At 39.1% G+C, this 12824-nt stretch overlaps 1 protein-coding gene across 1 annotated transcript in view; it reads left to right on the top strand.

The window, feature by feature from the left end:
- Window positions 1–8556: 8556 nt before the first annotated feature.
- Window positions 8557–12824, top strand: part of KCNH1 (potassium voltage-gated channel subfamily H member 1) — a 152479-nt gene continuing 148211 nt past the window's right edge. The window contains exons 1-2 of the mRNA XM_064445470.1: window positions 8557–8761; window positions 10640–10758. Of these exons, the coding sequence (XP_064301540.1) occupies window positions 8557–8761; window positions 10640–10758 (324 nt within the window). The remainder of the gene's footprint in view (window positions 8762–10639; window positions 10759–12824) is intronic.

Raw genomic sequence — 12824 nt, 5'->3', positions numbered from 1 at the left:
TTACTGGCACAGTTACTTCTCTGAATCTTTTCTTGTGTTTAGCATTTCTGTTTGCTCATACTTTATTGGAAGGTGGTGTTCAAGAATGCTCACTCTAAAAAATAAAAATAAAAAAAAAATAAAAAAAATAGGAACTCCTGAACACTTTCTGTCATGTAGGCATGCTCCAGAAGTGGCCATCAGTGATTCCATCTGGATTTTTCTGCTTTTCGAGCAGAGGCCTCCATGCATCATATACCCTGCTGTTTATAGAGGTGGCTGTACATATGGCATGGAATCTCAGCCAGGGTTTGAAACTGCCTGTGCTATGTAGGCACAGTGGGAGCCTTAGGAATTGAACTTCATTTATGGAAGTTGTCCATGGGTTTTGGAGATTCCCTGGCTTTCTGTGGCCAGAAAAGATTGCTAAGCGCAGAGGCTGGGAAAAAGCCAGGTGAGGCACTGGTAGCAACAACCTCTGTTATATTAAGATAGTTTGAAAAAAAGCTGCCTTTGCTTGTTTTGCTGAACAGTAACTTGTGAACTACCTGAGGTTTCCTTGTGACCCTTGACAGTCAGGAAGCACAAGTGGCCCTTGTTATAACTAATTATTGCATGAAAAATACCATGTAGTACTCATGTTAAAATACTGAGCAATTCAGGTGAAAGAGACTCTGATATCTAGCCTAAAGGTGGGTCCTCTGGTCAAGAAAGAAAATAGTCTTCTAAGATCACCCTTTCTAAAAGGGGCTTTCCTGCATGAATGGCAAAAATTGTGTGTGTTACTGTTTATTCTGGCTTTCCCAGATGGTATGAATCTTGCTGATTTTTACATCTTGTATTTGCCCCTGATATGTAGACCCTCCTCTCCAAACATAGCTCACAAGGGACACTCAAGAAATGTTGCTTACAGCAAGCAAACCTGTATCTTCTCTTTGGCTCTTAGTTCTTATGTCCACAAAAGCAATGGTGAGTGTTTTCATCATCGTTGAGGGTGTAGGGACAGTCTGAAAACTCATATACAAGGTCCCTGCAGGCCCAGGCCTGGTGACCCTGGAGTCTCCTGATTGCCAGGTACCTCACAGTTGGAGAAAGAGCCATCTTTTTATGACCAAAGTTAAGACTGCACACTAAAAAATGATGCCTTCAAGGAGGCCATGTTATGACGTACAGGAGCCGACTGCTTTGTTCTGAGCCCTGCGATCAGCTTATACACAAATATCACTAAAATAAGTGTGGTGACTCCTGTGAAACAAGAGTGGTAGACAACATCATGTTACTTGGAACTTCACTGCTATCACTAGGGTCTTTTCAGCAACCTCAGCAGAACTGCCACAAATAGAGAAAGACAGGGCTGACTGACAGTTTCTCTCCTCCAGGTGATCTGTGTGGATAGATGTCAAGGAAAATTGACAGCTGCATCTGAAAGGTCATTGTCTGGGATCACTTTTTTCTGTGATGTGCAGGCTCTAATACCTCAAGCAGTTTTCATTAGTGGTTTACTGCAGTAACTGGTAAAGTACCGTTTTATGCAGTACAACTTGCTCCTATTCACAGCCCGTGGTCTGGTCCTTATGGCGTGTTCTCTCCTGAATTCAGTGGAGTTTTGCTTCACATTAGTGATTATGAGCAGGTCAGGACAAGGCAAGCTGAAAGGCAGTTTGCAAAGCATTTCCCTTGTGTGGGAGGATTTGCAGGGTAGACCAGGGCTCCAGAGCCTGGCTCTTGAAGCTGGGCATAGGCTGATGTAGTTGTTAGGGGTTGGTGCTCCCTGTTTGTGGAGAAGTATAAGGTCAATTGAACTGGTCATGCTTTTGAGTGAGCTTCTGTATTATGGTCATGGTCTAGGCATAGTCGGTCTGTTCTCAAGTCCTGCACAGAACCAGCAGGACTCTGTTGTGTGCACGTTTTGCATGTACGTAGGACTCTTCTTTCAGGAGGTTACACAGCACTTCATAAGTTCAAGTATTCACTTTGTAGATGAAGCCCAGAAATACTGAGTGATTCCTGAAGATTAAAAAGCTAATCAGAGGCAGAGCAGAGAACTTAACTAACACTCTTGTCAGCTGCTTTGTCTTTTTTCATAATAGGTGTTTGCAAAAAAACCCAACATTAAAGTAACATTTACAGATGGCTGATTTTGAAGTACAAACATCTAAACTAGCACATTGATTGTTCTGCCTACCATTGACCAACTTTTTGATATGTTTGTTTCCAGGAACACCTGTCTGGTTCTTTGTGAAAATTGCTCCAATTCGAAATGAGCAGGATAAAGTGGTTTTATTTCTTTGCACTTTCAATGACATAACGGCTTTCAAGCAGCCCATTGAAGATGATTCATGTAAAGGTTTGTCTTTTTCACAATTATATATTTATGCTGTTTCTGTTTGTTTGCCCTGGTCTTGAAAGAGCTGAAGTCCTTTAAATACCAAAGCCAAAGAATGAGATGTTAAAATAGCTTGTAGCTATGCTGTCGGGAACTCCCTTTGTTTAAGGAATGGTTGCTGGTTTCTTAAGTGAATTGGCTCTGGCTTGCGCTGGAGAAAGGGTCATTGGTAACGAAACGTGCGAGTGCTTCAGGAAGCAGAGTTTACTTAGCAAATAGGTGCTGCTCTTCCTTTTAAATTCATTATTAATCCACACTCCAGCATAGCCTTCAAGGAGTCACAATGTTGGTAAACAGCCTCTTTGATGTCAGAGGGAACTAAAGGGTCTTGGGCCCTGTACAAAGTGTACATGGCACGGTATGCAAAAACTGAGGAATTAACGCTGTCTGAGTCTAGCAAAGATCTGAATAATTTCATTCTGCCTGGCTTGATGTTACTTACCATTATTATGGGATTCTTTATATTGAAGTCCTGGACTAGTTTCCTTTAACATATGTGAAGAGATTCCCATCGTAGGTTGAATCAGGTTTAAGCTGTCCTGATGAGTGAAGCAGCATTGCTGCATTTTGCTGTTAACCCTTTGCCAAGCTACAACCTGGAAACCTGGAGGCAAACTCAGCTGTGACAGCAGCATAAACTTGCACTGAAGTTCAGATCCTGTCAGAAATAGACCTTCTGTACCCATATGGAGAATTAGACTTGCGTCCTCTGGGGTAAAAAAAAACTTAAGTTCTCCTGTTGTTTGCATTTTTTTTTAGTATTTAATAATATTTGTAGTATTAAATTAAACAGGAAACTTACTGTGAAGGTGAACTGATTTACATTTATGCTCAAAATGTTATTCTTTAAAAACATAGTTTCTCAAAGTGGAAACACCTGTTACCATGAAAAAGGAAGTACAACCTTGACAAACAGCCTGCTCTTCCAGGCTATGTGGGTTATTTTTTTCTCTTTAATGCTATTTGTTTGGTTCTTCATTGCTTTAATAAAACTAAAAAATGTATCTTGTCAGAAAGGTTGTGTCTACACTATTTTTTTTTTCCCCTGCCTAGTGGTTTCACTGTATCCTGATGAGGACTGACAGCAAAGATAAATCAGCATGATATAGTAAAGATGGCTCTTGTTTATTTGCTGGGAGTGAAGGCCCTTGCTTCATTTAGTCAGTTGATAAGCAGAACTTTGCCAGGGTGGTAGCTGTGTCTTTTTGCTTTCACAGATCTTTAATGTGATAGTGATATGCACTCTTGTGAAGAGTTTGTCCTTCACTTTCAACACAAGGAAACACTCTAACTTTTTTGTTTTTGAGAGAAGTATGTTGAAGGAAGGGAACACTATTTTTTTCAAAAAAATCTCCCATGGATCTTGAAATCATCCTGGTGTTACAGTGGTTGTAATTCTTAGCAGTTCTGTATCTAGAGCAATATAAGCACTAAACCTACATATAAGTGGACCAGATTGCAGAGGAGTTAAGATGATTAGCAAAATGTCTTCATCTGACCCATGGAAACTGGCTAAGTGACTAACAAGTTGCAGACAGAAGAACTGGACTTATTATTTAGAGGCCACTGATTCACAGCTCTGTACTCTTTCCCTGAGTGATATGACTTTATGTACAGAAGAGTTAATTCACTAAATGAGTCTTCCAAATATTGTTTCTGAATCTCCTAAAATTAATGAAGTTGCACCAGTTTCATGCTGGTAAAGAGTTGTCTGTCACTGTATATGCAAATCAAATATGATATAAATGAAACTGCACATTCTGTTCTAATCCTTAATTTATCCCCTGTGCCTGTTTTTCGTGCTTAAGTTAGTTGCTATAGGCTAGCTTTGGAATTTTGTTGCATGCATCTCAGGAGGTGATATTGTGTCAGTCATGTGATAGCTAGATGAGCAATTTCTTGGAAAATAAGAGGTGATTTGTCAAACAACTAAAGAATTTTACATGCATAACCATGTCTTTAGTATTAGATCTCATTGTGCAACTGTATGCTGTGGGGGAGGAAAAGGGCAGGTATGGAGTGTTAGACAATTGTCTGTAGTGGGCTCTAGGATTCATGGGGCGGGGGAATATTTTTGGAAGATCCAAAAAAGGTAAAATTGTGTTAGCTTCTTCTAAGAATCATTGCTTTTACAGACCTGAGCTTTGACAAGGGCATAATCTTTGCATCATGTACAATATTACAAAGGAATTTTGTATCAGGCTTTTTTGAAGGATAGCAATTTTTATAGGAATGTTACTCATATTCTAAAATAAAATGAACTCCCAATCTGAAAACCTAAAACTACGAACTTAAAGATTTATTGTTTAATTGAAACAACTGAAAACTGGTTGTTAAATCAATTATTTTTTCCTTCTTTTGCCTTCAATCAGCTTCTATCAACTACTTTTTCTTTTCCTGTGCTTATATGTGAAATAAGTTTCCTGTGCATATAATCACTTAATAGGCTGCCTGCAAATGCAGATATTTTATTAGCATATGTACTATTTGCATAGTTGCAGAGCGGCATAGTATAAAGGATTTAAGTTTTCAAAATCAATGCCAGTATGTATATGTAGAGAAAACCATTATGTAGTACAAGAACATGATCAATTTAAAGAACAACTAATCTGCCTGGCTAAACCTGCTTAGCTGTGATATTTCTTAGTTTTCTATCACCTGCTGGCAATTTCAAGCGTGATTGTTCAGCTGCAAATGATGTAGTGACTCGAGTGAAAAGTGTTGAGCTCTAATGGCAGGTGTTAGACTTTTACACAAAAAAGAACAGGCATCTTTTATCAGAAGGTAACTCAGAGAGTTAGAAGGTCCCAGTACCATTTTTCATACTCAATAATTTTTTAATGAATAATATCAGACATTGGAATAGATTAAAAATATATTTTTAAGTAATGTAAAATATAGACTCCTAACCATAGTCTTTGTTCATAGATTCAGATAATTTAGATGTTTTTATGACTGCCATAGACGTTAAGTAAATTTGCTTTTAAATGTAGCAGCTTTAAAAATAGTGCATTCTAAATAAAACAACTTTAAAATAGTGTCAGTGATGTTGATATATTTTCCATTCTTCCCTGTATGCTCACCCCTTTAAAAAAATCAGGAAAAAATAGGTTTACTTCAGTAGCAGTAGGCAAAATCAAGCTATAGCATAGCTAAATTTGGTTTGTGAAGTGATAGGTCACCTTCTTAGCGGAATTTTAGAGTATATGCTATATTTGGAATTCATGCATTTTGTCTGTACATGTCTCTCCTGGTTTGAGATCTAACACACCAAGCATGACATGTTTGAGAATAGTATATCAAGTGGAATGTACCACTTTATGAAAACAATAATTTGTGCAGACAAATAGAATATGTGCCTGTACTCTGACTAGCTAGTACGAAGTTTGCCTGAACGGGTTTTGCATGTATGAATACAACGTGAACATATTCGGATGCATCTATGCTGCTTTATAAAAGTTTGGAAGTTATGCTTTGGATCCTAATTTTTTGCTTTTGATACTTTGAATTTGATCACCTTTTTGTTTAAAAACAATATCACTGAATTATATAAGAGAATGTTTTTTAGCCTCCCAGCTATTGAACCTCCTCTGCTTTGTAGCAATCATAGTTATCTCATCTGCAGAAGAAGCTTTATTTCATTTTGCAGCTAAGCTGTCCTTTGCATCACAAGCAGGCTACACAAAAAATAATATTTTGATTACTTTCTTAATCTTAATTCAGGGAAATCTCCAAGTGTTTCCTTTTTTCCTTTTTGTTTGTGTTTTTTTTGTTGCTGTCTAACTTTTTGTTCTGTTTTTAAAGATGTATTTATATGAGCAGAGCCAGTGTTTTGAAATATTTTGATTAAGTTATACTCTACTTTCATCTAGTTGAAATGTTTTCTTAAAAAAGGAAACAAATGAAATGGAAGTGGTGAGTATATTAAAAAAACTTTGGTATGCTTTCCCAGTCCAGATGGAAAAATAAGACAATTTTAGTAATGAAGTTTCAAAGGGAAGGAGCATTAAGACTGCAGAGAGGCATGATGGAGGTAAGCAGGGATCTCTGATGTGCAAGAAAACAAAGGTGGTTTGAGTGGAAGCAAGAACTGCTATAGTCCTGATTTACTCACAGTTACACCATTCTGTGCGAACAATAGTCCTGTGACCAAATGAGCTTATTCTCTAGCAGGCAATGGCTCCTTGTTCTAACCCTAGGGATTGTGTAAGTCATGGATCAGCAACTTGATAACAAGGGTTCTGTAACTGCCACAGTTCCTAATGTTTGAATTTACAAGTCATCATGATAAAATTGAGGAGAGTGGTAGGAAACAAATAACTATCTATGAATAAATAATAAATGTTGTGGACTGAGTATCAACAGATCATGCTCACCTCAAAATACAGAAAATTGGTTTCTTCAGCTTAAGAGCATTGTTAAACGAAGCTTCATCCCTTAGAGAGACTTTGATGAGTTAAACATCACATCACAAAGGTGTATTTCAATGCCATGTTTCCCCATGAAACAAAGCTCAGGTGATAGCTTTTGTTCCTGCTGTAGGCATCTTGTCTTCTTGGGTGTTTTCAGAAGCAGTTTCTATTCAGTTTTTTACAATGAATGGAGGAAAACTGGAAGAGCATCATGGAATGCAGGACAGCTGAAATCAGTGCTGTTAATCTTGATGGCTCTTCTTCCTTTTGAAGCTGGAGATGTTTTAGTGCCACCTCATTGCTTTGTCCCTGCATGATGTTTTCTGCAGAACTGAAAAAGGGGAACAAACAGTGATACAAATGGGTTAGAATCAAAGACGGGCACAGGCAAGCACAGCCATGGGACTGGCATCCAGCTTTATGTTTGATTCCTGAATTTCAAGCTGCCTTCTCTGCTATGTGAGCTCTTGTATGTTCAAGGAATATAGATGCCTTTATAAGAATCACCTAGGGTCATTAAATTTCAATTTATTTTGTGTTTTCTCTGTTTCTAGAGGAAAGGACTGGATGTAGTGATATACCAACTGCTTGTGATGAAAGAGAAGTCCTAATCCGTATCATCAGTACTCCTGTCTTAGCAGGACTAACATCAATATATTCTTATATCATTCTGAAACCTAGCTTCCTGTCTTGGAAAGCTCCATCTTCTTCCTGTAATCACCTCCATGACCCTTAGAATTTAATGTTTATGTTCTCTCCTGTGGCTTAAGTCCGTTATTTGACCTGTCTTCACTGGATAAATATCTGACTTGCTGTAGGCTGTGTCTGTCCTTAGGCTTCTGGAGGAAAAATACAATAAATTGAACAGGTACTGCTGTCTTTTCAAGCAGTATTGGAGGAGTTACTATTCAGTAGGATTAGTACTGGCATTCTTTCTCATTTTCATTTTCTTTTTCCTTTTCTTTTTCCTTTGTCACAATCTGAAGGTCTGCTATAATTATACTTTGAAGTTCCCACATTTTCACTTTCTTTTTTTTAAAAAGGAAAGGGCAATGCAAGCAAAATGAAGCAAGCAGACAATCTGTCCGAAAGATGAGTTTCATATACGTGGGACATTTGCACCGTGATTCAGTGCCTGGTTTTAGGCATTTCATCACATAATGGCTTGTGTACTTTCAAACTGAGCTCACATGTGCTGTACCCAATGTGTGGAGAGAGTTGAGATAAACACTTCCACCCTGCCATATTCAGGTCAGCACTTGTTCAAAAAGCCAAGCTAAAAAGCCCTGCTTCTTGACACAGTCTCTTGCCTCTACAGTTATAGTTTTAATATTAGAGTTTGGAGTATGCAATAAGAGATCTCATCATGTTCATGGGAACAGTTCATTTGCGTATCGTTTAGGCACCCACAAATGAGATTTGCAACGTGCAGGGCAGGGGAGGTGCTTATAGGGGATGCTGAGGACAGAGGAATGGGTTAAGCTATACCTTTCAAAAGGAGATGACTCTTGGGAAGAGGTGGAGGTACCTGAAAGTGCTCAGCATTTATAGCCACAAACCATGCCACAGAGGCGTCTGGCAGTGCTTTTGTACAAGGAAGCTCAGGTGCAGTGCTTCCTTTTCCTCCCCTCTCAGTTTGTTTGAATAGCCCAATTCTGAGAAAACTCGATGATAGGACTGCAAGTTTGGCTTCTGTTTCTGAACCAAATTTTGAATCTTCTGGAAAAATGCCCTCCCGGCTGGGCCAGCGGGCGGGCGGGGCGGCCTGGGTTCAGCACCATGGCCAGCGCCGCGGCTCGGCCGCGCCACCCCGCTCCCGCGGCGGGAAAACGGGGCGGCTGCTGCCGGCGCTGCCTACCTCCTCTGGGAACAACCCCCCCTCGGGCCGCCTCAGCCTGGGTCGACATCACTGAAAGTATACCGATGCCGGTAGCCTTCGCCCGCGGTCCCGTAAAATGGGGAGAAACCACAGTAGTGCTGGCATGTACACTCCATGAAAGCAAAGTTTTATGTTGGTGTAAATTACTGTAGCTGTGTTGGCTTTACAAAGGCTAGTTGGATTTATATCAGCTGAAGATTAGCCATTATGAATGGTTTCTCCCACCTGATCCATTTTTTTAACCTCTACCGACTTTAGTCAGAAGCAGTAAGCCCTTCAAGCCTTAGTCTATCAACTGTAGTTGGATTATTTTCATGTACAGTAGAGAAAGAATACTTATTTATAAATGTACCTTTATGTTGTTTCGTTTTTTTAAAAAAAAAAACCACAACAAAACACCAAAATCAACCGCCTTCCATGGAAATGTATTATGAGAAATCAAGTGCTTTGGGTCAGGCTTATAACAGATACAAACGGACGTCACTTGAGGTTCTGGCATGTTGATTTATTTTTCTGAGAAACAGTCCTTTAGTATAGTAGCTAATCTTAAATGGGTTTATCAGGAAAGATCTGCCTTTCTGGGTGGAAATCATTCAATCTACTTGTTGCTGAGTACTACCCAAAAGTGTTGGTTAATTCTACTTGGCTATTAAGTTACCAGTGCCAGAGTAGCTTTAAAATGTTCTTTAAGGCATAAGACACTTCCATTTTATTCTTGACATTAGAGAGGTATGATGAATTTGGTTCTCCCCTTTAATAAATGTGTTGCTTCGCATAATATTAAAAGAGAAAATGCTAAACTCTCAGGTCTGCCCTGGAAAATCTTGTTCAATAGTGGATCGTGCAGTTTTTTTATTTTTTGTTTACTTCTCGAATTACCAAATATGTTCCTGCAAACTCTATCAAAGATGTCAAGCATGGATATGTTCAAAGTACTGGGCAGTATTTTAACCACCCATCTTCCTGTACTTGTCATGGATCACTTACAGCTAAACTCTAGACTAGTCTTTAAAAACAGTCACTGCTAATAGTACCATATCTTTTGGTGATGAAACCATAATGTGGATGGAACTTCTTCCAGAACCAGGTTCTCATTAAGAACTGAATCTGCAAAGTTGTGAGCATCCTCAGTTGGAGTAGGTGAGACTACTCAACAGTTTCCAGGTTGTGCTAGTATTTTTCAGGATTGGGACTAAATGCACTGATACTTTCTTTTCAGAGTACCAGAAATATCCAGATGTATGCCCTGCCTGACTTTCTGTTATGGCAAAGTACTGCTCATAAAGATTATAGTAGTAACTAGCTCTTGTGACTGTCATTCGAGGCCTTCTAATTTGAGGGGTATTTGAAATGACTGTAAAAAACATTCTGAATTCAAATACAGCATATGACTTCTCTGCCAGAAGGTACTAAATGTTTTATTAGAGTTTGAGAAAATCTATGTGTATATTTCCCCTTTTTCAGAGAAGATAAAATTAATGATTTTGTTCTGTCTGCTTTTCTTTTTATTATCTTATGTATGTTTCTCTGCTTATGCTAGATCTATGCTTAATACATCTGAGGCCAGATTCACTTCTGTAACAGGCAACTGCAATTTTCATTGTGCGTGATTTGTCTTACATCTTCGTTAGCCTGGAATGTCTTCTACAGTACTGTGAGATCCAAATCTGGCTGTTGGACTTAATAGAAGATTATTGTAAAGTGGACATTTATCCTCACAAAAGATGCAACTCATGTAACAGCACTCTTGTAGAGCCATTGAATACAAAGTGGCTGCAGTCATGGGTGTTACTACTTTACCACCCTGATGCCTATTTTGTGATTTGCTTTTATCTGGTACTTAATTAAATTATATTCCTTTGGTCAGAATTAAAGTAGATTGCTCTCTTAACTTTTTTTTTAATAAGTTTTGGGAGGCTTTATGTAGTACACTTGTAGCTTTTCTTTTTTTTTAATATGTATAATCTTGCATGTTTTCTTAAGGTTGGGGAAAGTTTGCTCGCTTGACCCGTGCCCTCACAAGCAGCCGAGGTGTGCTGCAGCAGCTTGCCCCGAGCGTGCAGAAAGGAGAGAACGTTCACAAGCATTCGCGACTTGCTGAGGTAATGTTTTCTTTCCCTGAGAAACTGTAAAGACATGTTTTTAGCCTTTGTGGGTATGTTGTCTCTGCGTGAGCGAAGCACTGTCTTTCCCCCTTGCCCTGGGAATCTGGAACCTGGTGGCAGGCATGGGAGCTCAGAATATGGCATGTGTGCTGTGACATGTATCCCGTGACAGTGGAATGGAAACAGGTGCCCAAAAGACTTCATGTAACCTAATTGCAGTGTTGTGTTCCATATCTCAGAAAGCCTTGTAACGGCATTATTACTAAAGTAATACTTCCTTGATTAGTTTCCATTCTTCTGAGGTTCTCAATGTTAGTAGGACCTTGGACTATTCCCTTGTGCAAAATTGAGGTGAGAAAAACTCAGGCTAGTACAGACAGAAATTCTGGAGAATCCTTGACACAGTTGTTCTCTGCATTCATTTATGTCTAGTTCTTTTTCAGTGGGATCCCAATCCTGCTTTACAAACTGATTAAAACATATGTTTGAGTTACTGGTTTTATGGACAGAACAGCTGTAAGATGCCATGAGCAGCACTGCAGACAGATTAGGAAAATGAACCCTTGTGATTTAAGTAGACTCTCAAAATTTTGAGAAAAGCCCTAGGCAGAGAAGGCTCCTTGAAGTACTTATGGTTTTAGGGCTTTTGCCCTGAAGGGGAGAGACTGTCTTGGGTTTCCTGTAGCTGCCTCCTGGGCCAGTAGCAGGGGCTCCCTGGTGTAAAAACAGCTTAGGGGAAGCCTTGATATGGTGGTAACGACAGCATGGCCAATGTAACGTGGCACTTTGTATTACCTGTTGCTGTAAATGCCATGGCAACAACTGTGACTCTTGTCAATAATTCTTAATATTTCTGTGTAGCTGGAGGCATAAGCCACTGAATAGGTTCCATGAGGTCTCCGTATAGTCAGTACTCAGTTAATTTTGCCCTGTATATGCCTTAGGTTCTATGCAAAGTAAACAACTCCTGTCCAGGCCTGTGCTATTATCATGTATGACAATGAAATTCCCACGGACAGGAGCTTACCTATTCAGTATTTAATACAGATGCACTCAAGAATGGAAAACTGATTTGATTTCTGTTGGAAGTACAGAAATAACACAGATCCTACTATCAGAGGGGAGGGGCAGACATTCACATGGATGCTATACTGTAGGAATACCATGTGATTATCACATGTCCACCCTGAGGTGGCTTTAGTGTCCTGGAATTTGGAATTGTCTCCCTCCTAATCCTACTCAAGGCTTAGCCTCAAATAATCCTTCCTTCTCTTTAGATGTCTAGCCCTGAATTTTAGTACAAGTTAAAATGGAGGCAGTAGAATGTAAGCCACAGGATCTGAGGTGGTTCTGTTTGGTTCAGTGAACTTCTGTCTGGACCTAAGTGACTACGCATTACTGAAACTTCTTTTAAGACAGTGTGCTCAACAAGTCTTCGCAAGTATTCTAACTGGCATAGCAGTTGATTCATTACAAATAATAAAGGGCAAGTGTATAGTTTACATGTCTGAAATTAGTTTCTTTAATTGCTGACTGAATATTGCACTCATTATTTTAAAAAGAACATTAGCCCAACTGTGATGTTAGGCACCTTATGTATCTGCCGTAATTCCACTTAGGTCAACAGAACTGCACTAGAGAAAACCAGAGTGCAGATAATCATACAGACAAACCCATTTTTCTTCCTTGGAAGACGTAGGGGGTGCCAGGCTTCATCTGGAATATTGAACATGGGATCTCTAACTGTTCCCTGCTGTATTTTCAAAGCTTTTTTATTTTTAATCTCTGCAGTAGCCTATTAGAAATCTTAAATTCAAATTAAAATTAATCCTTTTTCTTTTCCTACTCACTATGGCATTTCACATCAATCTTGTTTGCTCAAGAAGGCTCTTCATTTATTAGACTATTATTTGTGGTGTTCTTAGTTCTTCATCACTTATATTTTTGAATATCTGAAAAGCCAGTTGTGTCCTAGAACCTGAGTAGGGCAAGGTATTGTATACAAAGAAAGAACAGGAGCCTGCCACAAAAGCTTACAATTTCTTTTATCATTTATGAAATAC

The sequence above is a fragment of the Phalacrocorax carbo genome, chromosome 3 (genome assembly GCF_963921805.1).
Source record: "Phalacrocorax carbo chromosome 3, bPhaCar2.1, whole genome shotgun sequence".
In the NCBI taxonomy this organism is placed as follows: Eukaryota; Metazoa; Chordata; class Aves; order Suliformes; family Phalacrocoracidae; genus Phalacrocorax; species Phalacrocorax carbo.
The sequence above is the reverse complement of the archived record's forward strand: the minus strand, read 5'-3'. Positions and strand labels throughout refer to the sequence as shown.